Raw genomic sequence first — 25,405 nt, 5'->3', positions numbered from 1 at the left:
GTCAAAATCTCCAGAGTTTCCCAAACAAAGTTCCTTGGAGTTCTCTTAGACGAGTCTTTAACTTGGTCAAAACATACTTCAAATGTTGTTAATATTTTATCTAAGTATTGTGGTATCTTGTATCGCCTTAAAGAAGTTCTCCCTTCCAAAACATTGTTTTCATTATACAATACTCTTGTGCTTCCCCACCTATCTTATTGCAATTTAATTTGGGCAGATTCAAATAACACCAATCTCCACTCAATCCATCTAAAAAAAAAAAGAATTATGAGGATCTGCTCGAATTCTCACTGGCTCGAGCATACTCCACCTTTATTTAAGAATTTTAATACTCTGACTATTTATGACATCCACAAATTGACCCTTTGTTCATTTATGCACAATTATGCTTCCAATAACCTTCCTGTTAATTTTGCCGATTATTTCATTCAAAATAGGTCCTTTCACAACTACCCCACCCGCATATCCTCATTTTATCGTCCGTATAATTTCAATACTGATTTAGCAAGAAATACAATTAGAAGACAAGGTCCTCTGATTTGGAATACAATTTTACAAGAGTTAAAGAATGCCAAATCACTGTATGTATTTAAAAGAAAATATAAGTCATATCTGTTGTCATATTACCAGTAACTTAATTAGTTTGTTTTATTTTATAACTTTTATTTTATAAGTTTGCTATATGCCATCATCACTGCTTTCACCTTAGTGTTTAGTTGCACATGTCCTGTCCGGTCCTGTTCTGCACTTACCCAGTCCTGTTCCGTGTTTGTAGTTGTCATGTTTTAGTAGTTATTTAAGGTAGTAATCTATAATTATCATCATTTGCAACTTCTGGGTGACCATACATTTCGAGCCTTGCTCTTTTTGGTCTCCCCACCAATGTTTTCCTTCATTATTTGGATTGTATAATATTGTATGGTGAAAATAAACTGAAACTGAAACTGAAACTGAAATGTAGCTGCAGAAAGAATAGACTCAATTGCACATATAGGCCAATGTGAGAATATGGATCAAGAATTATTCTCAGATGATGATGATGATGATGATGATGATGATGATGATGATGACAACTAATTCCAACATACATGTATAATACAATGTGGTTGATGTTACTACTTCAAACAAAGGCATCGCATCGTGGTATAGCAAGATGAATTGTGTGTTACTTCAAGAATATTCTATTGATTTTTATAGCTGACAGCCATTTTGAAATGTAAATATGGCTGCCAAATTGGTACATCTTCTTCAAGTTACGGCTCAACACCCCAGGTAGAGAAAAGCTAGTCGGTGCATATGCCTACTTGAAAGCATACTATTAATGATGCTGTGGGTGCAAATGATGTTGGTTATTTTAAAAGTTCTGTTACTTAATGTTTCAAGTTACAATACGTGCACAATTAAACTCAATAAGGCAACATATACCAAAATGGCGGCCATTTTGAAATTCACTCTTGCTGCCAATTTGGTTTGTATGCCTACCTCTATATAAATTTGAATAGGAATATTGATTCAAGGGATATTGGCTATTCTTGAAAATCTAACGCCTTAAGTTTCACCTTACAATTATGTGCATGATTTACCTTCATAAGCCAAAATACCAAAATGGCGGCCATTTTGAAATTCATTATGGCTGTCAAAGTGAACCATCTCAATACCACAACATAGAGATTCATTACTACATCCAGTAAAGTACTTCTGAACAAGGTTGTCACCAGTGGAACCCACAATAACGAGTGAAAAATTGATAAAATCAGTAGATTAATGGGTATTTTTCCAGCTTTTGGCGGCCATTTTGATTACGTCACATTTGGACCCTTACCCCAAGTTCAATTTTTCTAAACTTTTGATATGTTATTTATTAGACCTTATACTGCAAGAAAATACCAAAAAACCTTCTGTTGCAATTTTTTTGTGGTCATGTGGTAACTTTACTCTACTAATTATTCTTACCGTCTCTCCAAAAGCTTCAAAATCGCGAGGCGCGTCTCATTTTCCAAGTTAGCAAGCGCACTAGTGCTGCGCCTCTGTTACGAGAGTTGCATTGGTTCCTGTCCAGCAGAGAATCGATTTCAAGATCTTGGTGCATGTGTACAATTGTCTTCACAGTTCATCGCCAAAATATTTGCAGGACCTTCTTCACAAGTACAGTTGTAACCATGGTGGGCTTAGGTCCATGCAAGATGTCACCCGTCTTGCAATCCCCAAAACAAAAAGATCTTATGGGGATCAATCTTTTTCTGTTCAAGGACCTAGGTTATGGAACAATTTGCCTACCAATTTGCGTGAGGCTCCTAATGTGCAATCTTTTAAGAAACTTTTAAAAACCTATCTTTTCCCAAAATATTAGGTTTTTGTTATCTTTTTTCATAGACCTGTTTGCAGGTATTCACTCCCGTTGTGTACAGATAATAATATGTATTTTATAATACAATTTTTATATATTTTATATATTTTTTCAAGTGTATTTTTAATTATTCTATTTGTGCTTCAGTTTGCTGCGCATATCTGTTTTAATCAAATTTTTTGATGTAATTAGGAGTATATTTTACCACGCTGTGATATATTGTTGTACTTAATGCCATGCTGTGTATTTTTGATACTGATACTGTGTATTTTTAATTATTCTAATTGTGCTTCAGTTTGCTGCGCATATCTGTTTTAATCAAAAATTTTTGATGTAATTAGGAGTATATTTTACCACATTGTGATATATTGTTGTACTTAATGCCATGCTGTGTATTTTGATGTATTTTTATTTTCTTTGTACAGCGCATTGGTCCATGGGAAATGCGCTTTATAAGTTCTTTAAAATAATAATAATACATGCAATCTGAATGCGGGTCTGAATGCACAAAACGCACCAGAAAAATATTAATTTCCATCATTTGAGACCACTTAAAAGACACGGCACCGGGCTCATTATGTGCTATGAATGTTTATTTACTAAAATCGTAATGTATTATTTATAAATACCTGAATCCCCAGCGCTGTTTGGGGACAAATATCACTCGTTATTGGATATTGGAGTCTTCACAGATTCACGAAATCGCCGGTCTCTACTTTCCATGATACATCATTCGGTCGGTACAATTTGGAAGCGCGCCGCCAATAGCAATAGCGCTAGCAGGGAGGATCGAGCACGGTTTGCTGGGATAATTTCGAATCCCCGAGAATTCACTACCAAGAGATTGCGCTATTTTTGGGGGTAGGGAAATATCGTTGTTGGACCTAGATTGAGGGGTACGGATTGAGGACCGTCAATCCGTTGCATAATACCGTTAGAGGGCGACATTTAACATAAATATCATTAAATATTATTACTACGGATCCAATGGCGGCGAAAAAGATGCCACATGTGGTCTTGCTGTGCCCGGGTGCTGGTGCATTGTGTGCAACGGCATGGATAACTAAGCGGAAATAGCTTGAAAAAGATAATAGTAAAGACTCACCAGTAGATGAGTGCAGTTGTAGTCCTGCTCATGTATTCACTACTTGCACGGTTCCGCCATTATGCACTATGTGCGGGGAGAGCCTCGAACTGGCAGCATACATGAATGGGAATTGAACTAGTCATAACGTTCTGTGTAAGGTTACATAATTCTTCCTTTCATGTATGCTGCCAGTTCGAGGCTCTCCCGCACATAGTGCATAATGGCGGAACCGTGCAAGTAGCGAATAGCATAACTTTCCATGCCTTCAAGGTGAACATAGTGAAATAAACCTACTCATGTTACTGCCTGGCCTGCTGTGTATACCGTTTAAATAGTTTAAAATAAATAGCTTTAAATAGTTAACTTACTCATTTGGCAGGAGATCGCCGTTATTTCACAATGACACTTATATATGATGCTCCTATCATCAACACAGCTTTGACAGTGTTCCGGTGACTTATCATCAAAAGCACATTCTTTGATAACTGCATGTGATAATAAAAAAAGATACAATAAATACAAGTGCAGTGGTCCTGCGTTTTAACCCTTGACAATAATGAGATAGACACACAATGTGTACGTGACAAACCCACAATACATGTGTGCAAGTAGTGTCACTCTGCTATGTTGTTTGTTACAGAAGAGGCATCGTAGGTCGTCACTGACCGGAAGTGAACGTTTAATAACCTTGACCCAAGTCTGTAATCCACTTTTGACTCTGGCTAATGTCAATGCATGTGTGCAAGTGGTCGCCCTGCTATGTTGTTTATGGCAGAAGCAGTATTTTGAAGGCATTTTGTCCCGGGTGGGGGGGGGGGCACTTCAATATGAAATGGATATAGGTGTAGGGCTAGAAATTTCGCACTAAGGGGCATTCGGTGAGAGCAAAATGTAAAAAATATGGGGTCATTGGGTGAGAGCATGATTTTGGCATTCGGTGAGAGCAAAATGTAAAAAATATGGGGTCATTGGGTGAGAATATGACTTTTTTTTAATTGAAATTTTTGGGTGAGAGCCGAAACAGCGCCATAAAAACCTCGAAAATCGAATTTCTAGTTCGAAATGGCTTTAAATTTCATTGTTTTTTCAAAATAAGTAACAAAATCAGTGATAAATGAAAGTTGCTGTTCAAATTGAACTTCTAAGGGTCTTTGGGTGACAGGTCAAATGGAAAAATAGGGGGTCTTCGGGTGACAGAGCATGTGTTCGTAAAAAAATATGGGGTCTTTGGGTGACAGCTCTGCTGAAAAAGGGGGTCTTAACAGCCCTACATACGCGTCACCTCCAAAGTTGGAGTGCCCCCCCGGGTTTTGTCTTGCACCGGAAGTACCCCCTTAATGACCTTTGACCCCAGATCTAGAGACTGACTATTGCCAATGCATGTGAGCAAGTGGCGCCACCCTGCTATGCTGTTCGTGATATAGAAGACGCATTTTGAATGTATTTCGTCTCAGACCAGAAGTGACCCTTAAATGACCTTTGACCTTATATCTGTGAACACCCTTACATGCTAAATGTCAAGGGTTCATACCACTAAATCCGCCTTTGAAGCGGTTTCCGGCAAAAGTTTATCACGCCTATAGTCCCAACTTTGCATAAAAATTGTGCAAAATCGGTACAATATTAACAATTTTAGTGTTGAAAATCGTATTTTGCTAGAACTTGTGAATGTGATCTCTACTAATTTGAATAGAAAACGCGAAAATTTGAGTGATGTTTACGATGATGAGCGCATGAACACACGAGGTCAAAACGCGGTTAGCAGTCGGACGTAAACACGGGAAAATCGGGCCTTTTTATATAGCGCTATTTTTCTCAAAAAGTAGACCTAAAATGTTCAAGTGTGTCATTTTCAGATATGTTATGCAGAATTTTGTTCTGATTAAGATGATATCAAATATATATATTTCAAAGTAAGACATAACTCGACTTATGACCTAAAAGCTATTTTGTGTTATATACCCTTTAAGGAGCAATTCCATGTGTTTTCCGCGCGTCTTTATCTATTTAAAATGCACGCGAAGAAAAGAGGAGGGACATCAACAAGCGCGTGCATGGACGCCGCCAGGAATTTCGCTGTACGTGCGTTTGCCGCGAAAAAGTTCCGATTCTGGTAAAAGTTTGATACCTTTTGATATGAATAAAGAAGAGTTTCAAAATATTGAAAACATTGTTTATTGGTGTTTAAATTACAAAGAAGTTTTTCAATTTTATTGTTCTTTTTTAACTAATTTTTTTGTCATTTAAACTCAAGTTTTGGGGGAGAGGGGATTCTCAGGTAAGAGGTATGGGTTAGCCGAGGATAACAAACTAATTCATGATCAAATCATCTCCACGCATCGCTTTGTTTCATACAACCAAACAAAGCCCCCTACCCACCCCTCAATATACGCACATGTCATGATTTCTAGGCCTATGAAAGAATGCCACCTACGACAGCCTTACCTGAAGTAAGAATTAGATTTCAGTTGCATCCCCGGCCCCGCGGGGATAGATATCCGATAATAGGCCTAATTATGTTAGCACAAAAGGCCAATATGGTTATATACCCTATACTGTGTCCTCCCAGCATAATAGTGTTATGATTGCAGACCAGATCTGCTCTACTTTTTAATCCATTGATTTTTGATTTCTGTACAAAAGAGAAACTAAAACTTATAATTTGAAATGAGGGAAAGCCTCATTTCAAATATTGAGTTTTAGTTTTGGTTTTGGTCACCTGGTTTCCTATTATCCTGCCTAACCTCTTGACTCACAAGATATTGATACCTTTGTTTCTACCTTTTGTTAAAAACTTAAAATTTGTATGACGGAGATTCGGTTTTCTATATTTCATTTCAGTTTCTTGTATAATGATGTGAAGAAGAAATCATTTGGTTTGAAGTTACCTGATCTAAAGTAAACAAAACAAATGTTTAAATTTCGCAGTGCAATATTCACGACCAATCAGGAAAGAGTTTGGTTAATGTTTTCTGGTGGAATAAGGAATTTCTTGAAACACCCTGTTTTAGGCCTAAATTGGGCCACAGCATGTAGTCTAGTTCATCGCTATAGTTCCCATGCATTATTTTTCTGACCTATTTCTTCTTAATCCTTAAAATTCCTAGTATACAAATTTTGTTGTTCCGAAAATAAAATATTGTCCCATGGGTGGGGGAAAGGTCATTAAAATTTACATGGGGTCAAATTTCAAACCTCATCAAATTGTGTCAAAAACTACTAATGTGTTCCTCTTGTCATAAGGATTCAGAAAATGTATAGTTTTAACTATCAAGGACGTACCGTTCTTGAGTTATTACCAAAAAGGTCAAAGGTCATGCGTTGACCTCTAAAGGTTCCAAATTTTAAACTTGCTCCGATCTTGATAAAAATGGTGTCAAAATCTTCGTTTTGATATTACAGTGGCGTAGATTTCTTTTTGACATTGGGGCGATGGGGTCTACGCCTATGACTGTTTCAAATTAGCCCGCCAATGTCATGCAGGTAACTCCGAGGTCGTGCATTGAATTAGTTTAAATGAGGAACATGATGCACTCATGTCTACAGTAAAATTCACCACGACCTTTGCAGGACTAAAACCCCATTAAAAGCTATTAAACCAAGATAACACTCATTGAAAACAGCTCAACTGATTAAATCAGATCTTCTCTGGTTGTACACATGTGTCTGTTTTTATCTGTGCGGTATCGCAATGAACTGATATTATAGTTTCAGTTGGGTAACCGATTATAAAGGAAACGTAAGGTAACAATGGTATGTGGACCTTTGTTCACGAAATGAGACAAAACTCTGCTTATTGTTAACCAGCATTCTTGAAAATGAGCAACATAATGATTGTTGACTTGACAAGGTTTGGAAATAATTTCTTCATATTTTTTGGTGTTATCTGTCGTTTACATATCCTTCCTAAAACACACAAGTACGAACACTTCCAAACACCTAAATTAGCTAAAAATTTAGGACATGTTACAAAACTATATTTTCTAGAATTTCAGAGAATACTTCAAATGTAGCCTATACCGTTTTTTTGTAGCATCCTTCAGAAGTGAGCGGTCCGTTACCAATATTTTCGGTCAAATCTCCATTCAATTAACACGGGGAGTTGGCTAGCTCATGCCTTGCCCACACTCATATTTTACAAAAGTGCGACTATTTCTGAACTTCTAACCTAGCTGTAATTTTAGGTCATGTTAGAGAAATATATTTGCTAGAAGTTTGGAGAATACTTTAAATATTGGCCGGTTATTTTTCACACAGTGATGTTAACTAGGCAAATGCATAATACTTCTAACATACGCTATTTGTAAAGGACGCGCGTCAATGGTGAGAGCACTGTGTATTGTGTATAGACGAATCCAACGAACCAAGTCATGGTCAGGATTTGGTCGGACATCTTTGGGTAGCCGCTAGCACCAACCTGGTGTTTTGAGCGTCCAATTGTGCAAATAAAAGCCGTCTAACACCTAGAGAAGATGCAAGGACGAGGAGGGTTAATAGAATAATAGCTAATAATATATATAATGGAGATCATACCGCAGGTAATCCCGTCGCATCTATTCATACATAGTCCTTTTGTTTGCAAGTACATCAATGCATAGATACCGCGTGTAGTTAATCCGATTATTATGTCACTTCAACAGCGAATAGACCAGCTGTGTGTTTTGTTGAAGGGAACTGTATTGTGTTGTAAACTTTAATCTTTCTTTTGTCTACCTGTGTTTACGCGGAAGGTGTAAAACGGGTGATGGAATGCAGTTTAAAATTTCCGCCAAGGCCGAATCATTTCACATTTTGAGTGCATTGTAGCCGAAGGCTACCCAACTAAAGGCTGCTAGTCAGGTGTAGGAATGCGTGAATTTGGATTCGTCTATAGAGGGCGCAACACTAAATCACTCCGCATTTTATGTAACAACGAAATTCGGCTAATATAGTCCATAGTGAATATGAGATTGTAGCGACCATATCTACCGACATGTTCACTTTAAATCACTCAATATTGGCTCATATGAATTCGACAATTGTCTTTAATGATAACATGCAGAAAAAAACTGGACAATTGATCTCAAAAGCAATTCTCTGTGGCGGATTAAGAGAAACCCCCATTTTGAAATGTGAGTGGTGAGTTTAGTTTATTTTTAGCTATTTTTTTTTGCACCGCAAAATAGCGAAAAAACGTCAATGGTCATCGATATATGTCGACAAAAGTTTTGGAATCTAGAGAAACAGAGCTTTAATTTGATACCAAATTTATTTTGCCAAGTATTGCAGGGACGCCAGGAATGGCGCTTGAAGTAGACCGAATTCACACGTTATCCTATGGGACGCTGAATTAGTGCTGCGCCCCCTATAGACGAATCCAAGTAGCCAAGTCATGGTCAGGATTTGGTCGGACATCTTTGGGTAGCCGCTAGCACCAACCTGGTGTTTTGAGCGTCCAATTGTGCAAATAAAATCCGCCTAACACCTAGGAGAAGATGCAAGGACGAGGAGGGTTAATAGAATAATAGCTAATAATATATATAACTAGATTTCGCGGTTCTCGGATTGGGTGGTTCTCGGGTTGGGTGGTTCTCGTGATAGGACTTTCTCTAATTACGCAACACCCGTTACCCATAGGCCTACCTGCCCTGACCTTTTAAACTAACTATGATATACGTCTCTCAATGATGAAGACTCAATTTGACACAATAATCAACTTAGTAGTTTTGTTAGCTGTGACGTTTACTTGGCCGTAATCTGGAAACCCATCGTTCGCCTCTTCCAAGCCCTGTCCTGCTACCACATATGAGCCCCCCCCCCCAAAAAAGAATACCCTGGAAATAGCCATCTTCTGAGTAATAGGCCTCTGCACGTGTGTGTTGAAAATAGGCCTATTGATCCGATCAGATGCACCTGCACGATTAGCCACACTGTAATGCTTTCTGATGCTCGCACTGCGCCCGTTGGTACTCTGCGAACTACGTGATAGCGCACCGCGCGGACGCTCGCGATGCCGCGCGGACGCTCGCGATGCGCACCGCGAGCACGCGTTAGTGAGCCGCGCGCACGCGATAGCGCGCGGACAGAGGACGGACGGACTGACGGACGGACGGACACGCCATAATTAGTATTAAGATGGAGATAATTCCGCAGGTAATCCCGTCGCATCTATTCATACATACTAGTCCTTTTGTTCGCAAGTACATCAATGCATAGATACCGCGTGTAGTTAATCCGATTATTATGTCACTTCAACAGCGAATAGATCATGCTGTGTGTTTTGTCGAAGGGAACTGTATTGTGTTATTCTTTTGTCTGCCTGTGTTTTCGCGGAAGTGTAAAGCGGGTGATGGAATGCAGTTTAAAGATTCCGCCAAGGCCGAATCATTTCACATTTTGAGTGCATTGTAGCCGACGGCTACCCAACTAAAGGCTGCTAGTCAGGTGTAGGAATGCGTGTATTTGGATTCGTCCATCACCCGTTTTATACCTTCCGCGAAAACACAGGTAGACAAAAGAATGATTAGTTTACAACACAATAGGCCCTACAGTTCCCTTCGGCAAAACACACAGCTTTTACATGAGCTTACATGGTCTATTTGCTGTTGAAGTGACATAATAATCGGATTAACTACACGTGGTATCTATGCATTGAACCATGTCATTCTGATCACTCACACCTGTACGATAAGTATCTTTGAAAAAAGCGGTATTGTATTCAATCTATGATTGCAGACATACACAGGTGATGAGTGCTTTTATTTGCACAATGGGGCGCTCAAAACACCAGGTTGGTGCAAACGGCTACCCAAAGATGTCCGACCAAATCCTGACCATGACTTGGTTACTGGATTCGTATATAGGAAAACGGACAGTAACTGCAGTATGATACTGCGGGAACCAACGCACTGAATGGTCTATTGTTCTATTGTGTCCGATTTGAGCGCTGACATATTGGAAAATGTTGCCAATCAATATTCATGAGAGTGTACATTCAACCAGGCCGTTGCAACTCATATGCTAGCGCAATACAAAAAGGTGGCGACAGCGTCGGCTTTCCCTGTGTATTACCCTGCACTAACATGGCGTCCAATGGCGTCTCCCGGGCGGGGCCATTTTGGAAAAGTAAAGAAAAATGCTGCTGCCACCACGATAGTACTAAAAGCTACGTAAAAAAATATGCGTAGTGCTGTGAAGACTTACTTTAACATGACGTCACGAATATGCTAATTAAAGAAAAATGCTGCTGCCATCTACGTCCACATGTTGCAAGCGTGACGATCGCCTGACCTCACGTCGACGAACGGAGTTTCAAGTCCATCGCACTACGTGCTCTTATATACTTAGTCCATGATTCAACGTCCAATTTTCGAAATTGCGTGACTTGTGCTTGGCAGGTGTAAAATACATCTGACTGGGCGTTTTAAATACGTAACGCATAAAGGCATTGACATCATCGAATGGCTGCCTATACGCTGGCGAAGTTACGTAATTAATCGGATTAATTACCATAGCAATAGGTGAAAACAATTTTGAACATATCGCGCTGCACTACAAGCAGGTTACACTCATCACCTATGTATGTCTGCAATAATAGATTGAATACAACACTGGTCTTTTCAAAGATACTATTTTTACAGGTGCAAGTAATCAGCATGATATGGTTCAATGAAGAGGTACCGCATGAACGTATCAGTGAAGCGCGGTATATTCAAAAATTGTTTTCACCTATTGCTATGGTAGTTAATCCGATTATTACGTAACTTCGCCAGCGTATAGTGCTGTTAGTGTTAGGCCTATGTGGGGGGGGGGGCTGTGTTTAGTTTCTATAATAATTATTATAAGGCCTACATTTTGTCATTCCTTTCTTTTCTTTTTTCTGTACTTATTCTGTCCTTGCTAAAGTATCACTCCCTCTTCTTATCTCCCTTCCCCTCTTACTTTTTGTCCCCTCTCATTCCTATCATTTTTCTTCCCTTTCTATTTATTTACTTCTATTTATTTATTTCTCTTCATTTCTTCCTCTTTCTCTCTTCCTCCAGTCCCCCTCTCATTCTTCATATCCCCTCTTTCACCTCTTCCTCCCTCATCCCCTCCCAAGACCTCTCACAGAAGAGCTGCCCCTTCAGTACGCCACTGTTTATGACATTCTCCCTCTTAAAATAAAATGTCAATTTGTGAAACAACTTTTATATAGGCCTATACCCAAGGAGGTTAGATATAGAAAGGAGAGGAAATAGATTACGTAACGCATATTGTTCCTTTGTGCCAATTAGAGTTACCGCCAAGCTATTCATCGAGAGGTACCTTTTGTTTGGGACAAAGGGCTTCCGCCATTAAATCGGTAACTGACCTGACAGCGTATTAACGCTATATAGGCAGGCCACTGTCATTAAGTGATCAAATGAAAGTCACGTGAAAGAGCCTACCCGGAGGAGAGGTACCTTTTGTTATAATACCACACAAGGGTGTGCTCGAGTTGTCGCATACACACAAAAACACACTTTACAGTCGACATAGAATTATTGACCGCCCATCTTAATTTAGGCGCCTCATTTAAATAAATTCAATAGAGTTGCTGATCGATTACGGTACCCGTAACAACGTGTCATTGCTGCCTGGTATCTGCCTGTAGCTGTGTTCACACATGCACTTATTACCGGTAATATTTTATCTAGGCTTATGTCCGATCGAATTAAATATTTCCGCTAATCCCTTAGTGCGTCCACATTTGTCGGCAATAGCGCTATACGCTGGCGAAGTTACGTAATAATCGGATTAACTACCATAGCAATAGGTGAATCATGCTTTAGTTGCACCTGTAAGATTAGTATCTTTGAAAAGACCGGTATTGTATTCAATCTATGATTGCAGACATACAGGTGATGAGTGCAACCTGCTTGTAGTACAGCGCGAAATGTTCAAAATTGTTTTCACCTATTGCTATGGTAATTAATCCGATAAATGACGTAACTTCGCCAGCGTATGCCCGACGTGTTATGTCCGTTAAAGCCTATTACCGGTCATAAACCCCTTCTTTCTACATGAGCATCATCAGAAAATTTAACCCGATTTTAAATGTTTTCACTGAAAATTCACTTTCAATAAACGCCCCTCTTTAGAACAAATTACAAACAATGCGGTAGGTATGTCATGTAAGAAAAATGCAAATTCAAAAGTTCCAAAATTAAGACCAATTTTGTATTTATGTAGGTTCTATTATTATTATTATTATTATTATTATTATTATTATTGTTATTGTTATTATTATTATTATTATTATTATTATTATTATTATTATTATTATTATTATTATTATTAGTGTTATTATTGTTATTATTATTATTATTATTATTATTATTATTATTATTATTATTATTATTATTATTATTATTATTTTAGTTTGACAAAGTAGTCCCATTTTACAGTAGACTTAGCTCTATATCGCATTTTATACATGTAAGCCCTACTATGGTGGACATCTTTGAAAAAATGACAAAAATTAAAAAAAATTACACTGACTCCCATCATCATGCTATTTTTATCTTGGGGGGATGGAGAGTTTTCAGTGCCTTTATCACTACAGGTATCTGCTCCCCCGACCGTATCGGGACCCCTCCCCCCTTGTCATGTAATAGCGTGGCTATCTCCTCCCAAAGCTTTTTTTTTATCCCAGAAATACTTTCCGTGTCTCTCCAAATTTTGAGTATAGCCAATGTTTCCTTGTCATTCCAATTGACCCCTCTATGGAAACGGGAAATCACAAGCAGCAAATAAAAAAGAAGCTAAAAGGGAAATGTAAGAAAGAACAGATTTAAATGTTCATTTTCAATAATTCTACCTGTTCAGTAATTCTTCCTGTTATAGTGAACGCTCCCATTTACTCATCTAACGGTGATGTCCGAAAAAATATAATCGTATCCCCAGGCCTTGCCGTTTGAGGCGAGCGATCGCTCTCGCTCGCCGCCGCTCGCCCAAACTCGATTTTTAGTGAGCGATTTTCCACTCGCCATACACACTAAATATCACTCGCTGCAAATCTCCCAAAATCAGCCACTGAATCAGCCATTTCAGTATTTAATCGATGCTGTACTCCCTCCAAGCGTAGAAAGTGAAAAATGTTAGCTCGCTTCGCGCGCATTTCAACATAAATGTACATAAATACCGTGTCAAGACAGAAACTCTACTTGATTATTTCCTAAATAAGTGATATTTGTGAAAATTCGACCACTCGCCTACAATCATGCTAGCGAGTGATTAACCACTCGCCTTTAAAATCTAAACGGCAAGGCCTGCATCCCGCTAGTTTATATTAATATTTGCAGCTGCAGCCATAAATTACTCTGCTTAAAATTTTCCGCGAGTGATATAGGCCTACTCACAATTATATCCGACAGCCCAATAGTGCTGCGTGTCCACACGTAATTACTATTACCGGACGTAACGTTTCGATCGGTCTTAACAGCTCTTAACTCTGGTCATCTTCAGCCTTAAATTGTCGGATTTAAAGCACATTACGTCGGATATAGTAATTTTTTTATATCCGACGCTCATTCACACTGCCACTTATATCCGATACTATTACCGACGTAATTTAAGTCCGGTAATAGTCCGACTGTGTGAACACGACGAGTCGGCAATAGCTCTATGTCCGACGTGTTTATATCGAGCTATTACCGGTCATAACTAACCGGAAATGGTCAGCAGAGCTAATGTCTCCTTCTCTTGCCAGTTCATTCCTCTATTGCGTTTGATATTCGCACCTGCATCCATGATGATTTTGTTTTATCTCTCACTGGTAACACTATTTATACTCTGCTTCAAATCAGTTGCGCGAGTGATTTAATTTAACCCGGAAGTGTTCTTCACGCTGAATCACGCAGAAAGGTGAAAGGTCACAGTTATATCCGACAGCCCAAAAGCGCTGTTCAGTGTTCACACGTAATTACTATTACCGATCGTAACGTTTCGATCGGTCTTAACAGCTCTTAACCCTGGTCATCTTCGGATTTAAATTGTCGGATTTAAACCACATTACGTCGGATATAGTTATATCCGACGCTCATTCACACTGCCACTTATACCCGATACTATTACCGACGTAATTTAAGTCCGGTATTAAGTGGTTTAAGTCCGACTGTGTGAACAAGGCTTGTGTCACTTTCTATAATTAACTACTTCGCAGCTATTCAGCATCGAAGTGGTTACGTAATTCTCTTGGTTATCGGATCACGCTACTTTGGTATGCCTTCGAGTGCCATATACTTTATGTGGTGATCATTTCGATCGTGGTTCATTACTCTAGCGCGTGATCCCGTTGACATAGTAACATTACGTAACTTCGATACTGAATTACGGTATGTTGTTATCATAGGCCTGTTCAATAAAATCAAATGGATTTCTTAATATCACGAATATCCATTTTAAAAGCCAGGTCCAATTGAGGTAGTGAAGGAGGGTCGAGAGGTGAAAAGAGGAGAAGCGGATGGGTGATCGAGATTGTAGGGGAGGGGAGGAAGACAAAAAAAGAAAGGAAGAGGGGGAGAAGGAGAGAGAGGTAGAAGGAGAGCGATGCAGTCACAGGGGCTCTAAATTACATAGGCGTATAGATCGGGGGAGGGGGAGTTGGGGGGGGGGGATAAATCCCCCAATATTTTGCCAGGGGGGTGGTCGATATAATCACCCCCCCAATATTGACGCCTGTGTATTGGTTTCTGTCAAAATTAACCTCATATTTGGTCATTTTAGCCACAAAATGCCATTTTTAGCGCTTCGCGCGAATTAATTCCACTTTTTGTCTCATAGTTCACCAGTTTAGTTTCAATAGGCCTATGCTAAAATTTTCCCGCGCATTTGTACCACAAGGTTCACTGTACTGGGTACTTAACACCCCCCTCCATGTCAAAAAGAAATCTACGCCACTGCGCTTAAGTGTGTGCAAGAAAGGAATGAATAAAAAAAAATTATTATTATAGAATCTAAGCATATAACAGCACTAGGCTGCCATTTAACGATGCCAAAACCTTAATACGTTACGTAATTAAAACACCCAGTCAGATATATTTCACACCTGCCAAACACATGTCACCCAATTTCGATAACTGGACGTTGAATGTACACTCTCATGAATATTGATTGGCAACATTTTCCAATATGTCAGCGCTCAAATCGGACACAATAGAACAATAGACCCTTCAGTGCGTTGCCTATACCGGTATACTTATTATTTGTTACATGTATACGTAGCTATTACCATTATACAGTACTATAGACATGCAGACATGGCAGCCTTGATGTGTAATAATTCAATAACAAAGAATTATATTAATTAAATCACCTAATTTATAATTAATAAAGGACAAAGAAAGATAAAAGCAAAAGTATGCTTCATTTAGTTAAACAATAGTAACATCCCTGTTGTGTACAAAAATATAACTCTATACAATGCAAATCAGGATCAATTCATGGACTAAGTGCACAGGGAAATGTTGAGTATGTAAATTAAATGGAACAGCCAAAATGCCAATGGGTATGTAATTTAACTAGAATAGCCTTAAATTGATATCGATATTAATATTGCAGATTCGATTTGTCACGTGATCGTCAAACCTGTAGAAGAAGGTGTCAGTTCTGCAAGAACTGACACAAAAAATTCGCCATAGGTTTGCGTGGCTCATACAAAAAGCGAGAATTTACCGCCATCGCCTGATATCCTTTGGAAATCGCAAGCTCTCTATTGTAGACACCTAAACTTACTATTATTGCATACATCATCCGGTTGAGTACAATTACATCTGTATTTATTGATATCAAAGTCACAAAGGGTAAAACAACACTCGGTATCTGTAAAAATGGATGAATAATTAATTACTCAATTCACAGGTTAAGTGTTCATCAGTCTATTCTATATATTTCAAGTGACTGAATGTTGCATAATGTTGCACGAATGCTCTAACTGTTCATATTCGCCGGAGAAGTGGTGAGGTAACAGGATTAACTACCATAGCAATAGGTTAAAACAATTTTTGAATATAACGCCCTGCACTACAAGCAGGTAGAACTTAGTCGTGATCACACGGTCGGATGCATGAGTCACTTCTTACCGGTAATAAGTCACTTATCACCGGTAATATGTGACCTATGTCCGACCGTGTGAACACGACTTCAATCACCTTTGTCTGTCTGCAATAATATATTGAATATATATAATTCGCCGTCGAAGTAATGTAATAATCGGATTAACTACCATAGCAATAGATGAATACAATTATTGAATAAATCGCCCTGCGCTACAAGCAGGTTTTGCACTTATCACCTGTGCATGTCTGCAATCAAAAGTCGTGTTCACACAATTGGACATAAGTCACTTATTACCGGTAATAAGTCACTTGTTACCGGTAATAAGTCACTATTACCGGTAACAAGTTACTTGCCCGACCGTGTGAATACGACTTGTTACGAGTCGTACTTGACTCAAGGCCAAAATCACCTTTTACCCAAATTCACACGAATGCACAACACAAATACACTGTTTGATTAAGCTAACAAAATCTAAGTCTTTAATTGAAAGCACGTTATTATTGGTACAATATATGACAACAAATGCTCATACACAATACTCAAATATAAACACTCTTTATCTATTTAGTACTTAGCCAGCATTCTTCTTCTTGGTGATCATAAATTTCTTGCAATGTTCTGGACGACTGATGTAATATATCCTTATTCACTTGTCCTGCGAAAATCAGCGAAGTCCATTGGGCTATTCCAGATAAAACATGCACCCCCCCCCCCCCTATAGAGGGCAACGGAAATCCAGATATTTTGGTGGTCTTTGGGGCTCGGAATTCCAGCCTATTCTACTTATGCTGTTCCAAATTCCAGCCTATTTTACCTATGCTTGGCGCAAAATTTCCAGATTTTTCCACCATTTTGTTAGTCTGAAGGCATAGAGGGTTTTGGAATTCCAGGCTTATTGTGTTTATCCTTGGTTGGATTTCCAGACTTTTTTGCCTCTGGTCAATAAAATAATCCATATTTTTGTCCATTGAGGTGCTGGAATTCCAGATGGTTTTGTTAGTAATTTGTCGGGATTTCCAGCCTTTTGTGCAAATAGATATCAGGAATTCCATTCTCTTCCAGGTTAATGCAATTTGTCATTATGTATGTGCATAATGTATGTTGGGGCGTTCTCTCCCCCCTCCCCCACAAGTTGGTGGTACTAGTAGTTATAATCATCATGATTGACAGCCCAAGTGACCATGACAACCAACATTCTTCAGTTCTTGTTGAGTAAGCCCTAATTATTAGTAGGAAAGAAAAAGAGGGTACACCAACTTGACGGAAAACAAGTCGCAGGGTGGCGAATCAGACCCCTCCCCTGCTCAGTTGACAGATATGTTGTGACAAAATTTACAATTTGCATCTCCCTTTTGGCCTATTTAGACCAAATTGCCGCGCTTTGCGCGCAATCTTGGTAAAGCCATTTGAGTGAGTAGATCTGCGACAATCATGTTGCCTTGCCCACAGGACCATCAAAAGGTAAATCCGGCCATATACCAGGTATATGATATACACATTTTAGGCTATTCCAGTTGAAAGACATACACCCTGTATGGAAGACATTACTTTAGTCTCTCACACAGGGGGTGTAGATTCCAAATGAAGTCACCCCCAAGAAAATGGTTGCCCAGAAAATAAGCTGTTTCTTTACTCAATTAATGAGAGTTTCATTGAGTAAAGAAACAGTTTAAAGCAAGTGCACTATCTTAAGTTAATGAAAACAAGTTCACAGAAAGCAAGCACACTTCGCGAGGGGTTTATTTTTGCGGATTTCGCGAATGGAGTTCCATCCACGAAATTAACACCTCGCGAATATATATAATAATGTATTGCAAGTATAGGGCAAAACTAAGCATCGCGAAAATAACAATTGCAAAAATGTCTCTGTAACTCCAAATCGCGACAATAACTGTACGCGAAAATTACCACTTAAACAGTAATTTAGTACGAGCAGAGAAACTCTCTGGACTGACCTTTCACAAGTTCAACAAAAGTCAATACTATTACGTAATTGTTTGTTCATGGGACATTGCACACATAGAGAGTGCACACACACTTCATCCATGCAGTACAAAGTGTTATCTGTTTCCAAATTTACTGTGTGCTTTATTTTAGCAGATTTGGGTAGCTACCGTATTAATAAACTGAGGGAAAATATTATTCTGTGTATTAAAACAAATCAACCCATCGTGGCTTGGGGTTTTAATAACAGGTTTAATTTCCGGAATTGATTGATTTTCAATGATGGATACAAATTTTAAGTTTAGCATCAGTTTTTGTTAATATTTTGTTAAGTTTTATAAAATGTTGCAAATTAAAAAAAAAAATTAATAGTATCAAAGGCTACGAAAAAACCCTTCTCTACGGGGCCAACCGACCCGGAATTTGTGTTTTTGAGAAAAAAAAAAAAACACCATTTATTTTGCTTAAATCATAGAAAATATGTTGGTATTAAAAAAGTCTTCAGATTTTGGTGATATTTTAGGGTAATTTCAAGATAGCCTCTCTCTAGAAATACAAGTACAAAAAACACCCGACCCTATACTTGAAGTTGAAAGGTCCGCCCGTAGAATAGGGTGGGTTTTTCTTTTTTGTCGCCAAAAATACAATAAATAACACGACACCAAAACAGAAATTTTGACAATAATAGTTTTTTTCTGATCATTTTAATGTAAATTTTGACCAAAGTATCAGCAAATTATGATATAGCTAGATTACACATAAATATAAAATTTGAAAAGAGCCTCTAAATATACATTTAAAAATCCAAAAGCATAAATCAAGAAGTGCATATTACCGGTATTACTATTATTAAAAATGATTTATATTAAATGATGCTCCCCGTCTAAAAAAACATCCGGACACTGAGTTTTTTTTACATGCATGTTTTGCAATTGGAAATGTTCCATTACAAACCAAATGTCAGACGAATTCGTCTCTATGGATTGTCTGAGTTGATAACATCTGAGGGATAGGACTATATGAATCCAATATCGTACTAGCTAAAACTACTGTTCTTTGAATGGAACAAAATGCAGATGTTCAATCGAAATACATGTGAAGATGAGCTCATCTTCTCTGATGTTATGCAAAATATGGTAATATCAAATATCATTCATTTTATTGTTTTATTATTTTATTATTCACGGGATGTGATTAATTAGCATATTATAAATTTGATGAGGAATTTAAATATTTATATGCCATTGGGTTTTGTGTATAGGGGATGGAGGAAAAAAACTTTGATTGATAATGTCATTAAAATATTAAGATACCCTGAATCTCGTTTCTACTATACTCATTATAATTATCATTAAAGTTTTGCTTTTGTAAAGCCTACAATGTTCTAGCACATCTAAAATTCTCCTGCATGCTGAGTGAACATAAAGAGGTTGAATAACACATGGAGATTAAAAAAACGTAAGTAAACAAAATCAAACCAAACTGGTAATTTGCACAACCTAAACCACAGAGCAGTACATGTATTAAACAGAACAAGATCTTGTTCATGGTTGTTTGTTTAACCATGGATATTAATTATGCTCTTCAAACACATTTTAAAAGGTTCCATGACTTGGCAAACAAAGTTATACACACTTGTGTTTTTAATACATGCAGTCTTCACAGTCACTCCAGGCTGTTTTGGATCGGGGGGGTCTGCTTGATCAGCAAAAGAGATATTTCTCCCATCTTCTGGTATTACAGTAAAGCTATCAAATTTGCACTTCTTACATGATTGTAATTGCCCAATGCTATCTGAAATACCATGTAAAGGACTAAGCCTCCAAAGTAAAATTTAGAGGTTTTATAATAAAACTGGGATACCCCAAAGCTCCACAGTTAAGCGGCTAAGTCGGTTTTTTACTTTTTACCTCATTATTTTCGCTTAGTTAAAACTGAGACTAGTAAACCTGAGACTGTTGGTTTACTAGTCTCAGGTTAAAATGATCAGAAGTCCCCCTTGACAGTAGACTATGCCATAGTCGAATTTTATTAAAAAATATGTTATTATTAGTCATGATGAACCCATTTCGTTGAATACAAAATTATACTGATGTTTATTATAAAAATTAAAGTATTTAATAGTAAAATGGTCATAAAGAGTTAAAAATATCAGATAATTAGTGACAATAAAAGTAACTGAATGCAACATTATCTTGCATAATTATAATGGCTGACTTTAATACTGAACAATTCTGATTTTGGAAGTACCAGTTTATTGATAGCGAACCCCGAAAATCCTGGAAGCTAACAGAGGGAGTGCGGTGACTGAAAAGATCAGATACAGATGTGAAAATCTATCAGTTGCACACAAATCAATATAAATCAGAGTTTTATGCTTTAAATGTAATGGCCAGAGTATGCAAAATGGGCAAGTGGACTACGGAGAAGTCTACCTTGACAGATAAAGTGTTACTAGTACCGTAGCAGTAATATTATGTAATCATAGTAAATTTTGACAAAAAGAAGAACAAAATTAAAATTTTACCAAAATCGTACATTATGTCTTTTATAATCTCCAAAATAGGAAAGATAAATGGTCTATGGTAAAACCAAATTTATCGAACGTAATCAAAACAATAAAATTATTATTTGGCCAAAACAACAACAACAACTCTGTCCCTGCCCCTTTGAGGGATTCTGATTTTCGCCAGCTAAGAGCTGGCTATCTAATTCGGAGATCGTCTTTGTTTGCTAAAGAGATTACGGGGTACTAGCATTGGTTTGAATTACTTTGCGGAACTTTTTATGGTGAAAATATATATATAAGACCTGTTATTCGATTTGTAAGAAAAAGAAAGTATGCTTTGCTGTTTCAACGAATGAAAACGAGTGAGAATTTCAAAAGTTATGGTTTGAAGGAAATATAACATTAAAAGTTATATATATGCCAGGCCTATAATAGTTTCCACAGCATATCAACGAAAGTAATGATAGTAGGGCCTATCCTTGTTATCAGGCGTTCTTAGATTTACATTTGCAGACCTCCTGGAGATCAACACAGCATGAGATGTGAGTGTATTGATAATAACATGATTAAAACCTTTATGGACCTAAAAGTCAAAGTAAAAATATCCTATATCCTGTATCGTTTTATGGATAAAAATGACTCAAAATGTCATTTATGAAATAATTGATATCTTAAACATCAGTTTTGTCTTTTCAACAGGAAAAATTCGATGTAATTTCAAGGCCTATTTTTGATATGGGTACAATTGATATACATGTAGGCCTATTGAACAATATCAGTCTTTATACATTTTATAATGTGCTATGTATAAATTGCGAATTAATATATAAATTAATATAAAATTAATGTGCATGTATAAGGCAAGTAGGATGGCAGTTTTTAGCCAATTAACTAAAAACTGCAGTGTATTTCTTTATATTAATAATGAGCTAAGGGTGGCCTAAAAGGCAGAAAAGACAAAAAGACAGAACAATTTGGAGTAATTAATTAAAGAGTTGACAGGAAGTTATAGGAGTTAATGTTTGGTTTTTCTGTGTGCATGTTCTTATCATTGATGGTTTGGAGCAGGCGGCGAATGGCATGATAGAGCCGGCATGCAGCTTGTGAAACGGCCCGGCCGTATGGCATTTTCCAAATACTCGGTTAGTTTTGGGGGGTTTATTATCGAACCCCCATGGTTTTAGCTTGTATTTATATTATTTATTAACATATAGGCCTATTTGTTTGTGAAATTTCAAGCGGTTTAAATTTTCAAAATAATCCCATTCAATTACACGGTTGACGATGAAAATGCAATGCGACCACCACCTGGTTTGGTGGACTGTCATCCCGGACTGTCATGGAACATGATGGATCATAAAAGAGAGTGATCCTAAAAATGCCTTCCACCTAAACTAATTACAAGACCTCTTCTGCATTGAAGCTGGCTTCCCTTTTAAAGGAATTTGTATCTTCTTCTTTTATTTCTTGCATAAAAGTGGAAAATTAAAGTTAACATATTGGCAATACAATTTGCTTCCTCCTCTTAATGATCAATTTTGCATTGTAGAAAAAAATAAAAATGAAAAAGTTCTCCCCTTTTTTAAAGTTTTTTTCAGTCAGTGTCGTTTTTAGCTGTGGGCCTACTATGGAGTGCAGCCTGTAGTGTAGAGGTGTATCTTACTGACTTGCTTTTAATACTGACTTTCTAACCTTTTATAATTTTATAATATATAGTTACCCCTTTGGCTCTAAAATCATAATTGCAAGACTCTGAATTTGTAAAGCTATGTAGACCCTACCGAATACTGGCCACTCGTCCTTTATACCGTATTTAAATAAAAGTCTCCCCTCCATAAAGTACCACGGGGCAATTCGCAAAATAATACCATAACACATGTGATATGCTGAGGAAGCCTGATTACCTTTTTAAAATAGCTGAGTGGGAGGGTTTTCAATGAAATATTTTTTCATGTCAGTGAAATGATGCCATTTGCCCCCACATCTCATATGCACAGTTTATCCCTTACATACCCTGTGTCTTGAATAGCTATATAGCCCAACCCTGTGGTTAAGAGGCTAGGAAATAATTCCTAATATCTCATACCCTAGTTTGTATGCCTTTATCTAATCTTGCCCCACATGACAACTTACTATTTAGCCCTTAAACCCAGCAAAGAGTCTGCTCAGTGTAGGAATTTTTTAGCCTTTTTTTATAAATATGTTTGCAATTGGCTTATAGCCATCACATGCTGACAATGCACATAACTGATTGGTTAATCAAACTAGCAGGTCATGGTCAGGCCTAATCACAAAGTAAACATATCATCTGTAAATAAAACTATGCAGCAGGCGACTTACTTCAGAAAAGGTTCAATATAACTACATTGTATAAAACTAAGTCCATTATCTATAGTTAATTGGTCAAATGTTTATTGACTCTTGTAATAACCCATGTGTAGTAACCTGTATAATATTAGTGTTCATAAAAGCAGGACTATGAGACAAATATCCCTGACCCTGACAAAAACTAGCAAGAGCAAATGGCTATGTAATTTATTTACTTTAGTAATAAGGCATCTTGCATACATGTACAATTTTCGTTTTATTTTATTTATTTTATTTATTTATTAGACTTTATACTTCGTAGTTTATAGCCAAATTTGTTTCCTGGAGGTGGCTTAATAAAAATTCCTTTAAAAAGGAATGGGGCGCCCAATGTGAGCTTGGTCGTGATGTATTGAATTTCATGGTGTTTAGATTTGGTATTATTATCTCATGAAACCCGGTGACACCTCATTGTAGAAATCAGACCTGTTGATAGGTTGTAAGAGGGATAGCCTTTTCCAGTCACGAATTGGGCCAGAAAGTTTTGCTACTTTGCAACGCAATAAAAACCCAATGCAAAATGAGATCCTGTAGTGTAGGTGGCTTCGAGGTGGCTTAAAAAACTAAATGCAAAATGAGGTTTAAAAAAAAAATTGTTTTTCAGAGTCAAGACACGGGTATCATTATTAAGCCTCATATCACTTATTTATTGTTGAATAAGTGCAGAGTAGGTTAGATATGAATATTAAATGTTAGACCAAAGTAGCTCAAAGTATATGTACTATACACCTGATCCGTGAACTTATCTTTTTTAAAGACAAATTCTTGTTTGTGTAAAAACTGAAGCATCATAATGTGTAAAAGAATATTTGAATATTAACTGTACATCATATATAGCGATTCGTGATACCCAATCATGCTTCAGTTTATGTGGTTTAGGAAGCAGAGAATTTATTTCAATTTTATATACGCCAAAATATTTTCTGAATAATAAAATTAACACTGAATTGATGGCGGAAATTTTATGTAAAATTTACGTAGGTCCCCACTAAAGATTACTGTTTCGTCTTTATGGGAATTTAATCTTTTAATATCTGAAAGAACTTTGGGGACCTACGTGGACTACGAATCCAGACCGTCTTACAAGAAAAATGGTAGGCTAGGCTCCCTACCTTGCAGGGCACGTGCATGCACGAAATGAATAATTGTGTATGTATCATAGGCCCCTCGTATTGTTTGTATGCGCCTGAGAATTCAACAATATTAATAGGCCTAATGGTAGCTCTACACATTAATGTTTTTAAGCAGATAAAATTCCAAAATACGGTACATGATGCAGTCATGTCTAAAGTGGAATTCACCACGACCTTTGCAGGACTTAAACCCCATTAAAAGCTATTAAACCAAGATAACACTCATTGAAAACAGCTCAACTGATTAAATCATATCTTCTCTGGTTAAATACACGCAACATATGTTTCTGCTTTACATGTACAATGGAGCAATGAGCTGGTATTATAGTTTCAGTTGGGTGAACGATTATTAAGCGAACGCTAGAGAACAATTCTGTGTGGGCTTTTGTTTACGAAATGAGACAATACTCTGCTTATTGTTAACCAGCGTTCTTGAAAATGAGAAGCATGGTGGTTTGCAGACTTAACACAGGTTGGAAATAATTTCTTCATATTTTTTGGTGTTATCTGTCGTTTACATATCCTTCCTAAAACACCAAAGTACGAATATTTCCAAACATCTAAATTAGCTAAAAATTTAGGACATGTTACAAAACTATATTTTCTAGAATTGGCCGGTTATTTTTCGCACACCGACGTTAACTAGGCAGTTACCCATACTTCTAACATACGCTATTTGTAGAGGTTACGCGTCAATGGTAAGAGCACTGTGTATTGTGTATAGGAAAATGGACAGTAACTGCAGTATGACGTTTTCTGTCTTTGCTTGTCACGAGGTATGTTGAAGTAATGAAGTAATTGAAGTTGTGATTATATGTTCAAATTTTCAAGATGGCCCCAACAAGTCAGTTGGCCGAGCGGTAAACAGGGTACAGGCGCTGGTAATATGTCGATACTGTATACATGATAGCGGTGCAGCGTGGGTTCGAGCCCCACCTCTGTCGAACTAAATTTCCTTT

General features: G+C 37.5%; 1 protein-coding gene and 1 long non-coding RNA gene across 2 annotated transcripts in view; one reads left to right on the top strand and one right to left on the bottom strand.

The window, feature by feature from the left end:
• LOC140164625 (uncharacterized) overlaps window positions 1–25,405 on the top strand; it is a 288,651-nt gene that overhangs the window by 161,228 nt on the left and 102,018 nt on the right. The gene's annotated exons all lie outside the window — the stretch shown is intronic.
• Window positions 1–25,405, bottom strand: part of LOC140164123 (uncharacterized) — a 48,000-nt gene that overhangs the window by 15,034 nt on the left and 7,561 nt on the right. The window contains exons 2-3 of the mRNA XM_072187368.1: window positions 16,170–16,256; window positions 3,803–3,919 (exon numbers count right to left, since the gene is read on the bottom strand). Coding sequence (XP_072043469.1) covers window positions 3,803–3,919; window positions 16,170–16,256 — 204 coding nt within the window. The remainder of the gene's footprint in view (window positions 1–3,802; window positions 3,920–16,169; window positions 16,257–25,405) is intronic.

The sequence above is a fragment of the Amphiura filiformis genome, chromosome 11, assembly GCF_039555335.1.
Source record: "Amphiura filiformis chromosome 11, Afil_fr2py, whole genome shotgun sequence".
Taxonomy (NCBI): domain Eukaryota; kingdom Metazoa; phylum Echinodermata; class Ophiuroidea; order Amphilepidida; family Amphiuridae; genus Amphiura; species Amphiura filiformis.
The sequence above is the reverse complement of the archived record's forward strand: the minus strand, read 5'-3'. Positions and strand labels throughout refer to the sequence as shown.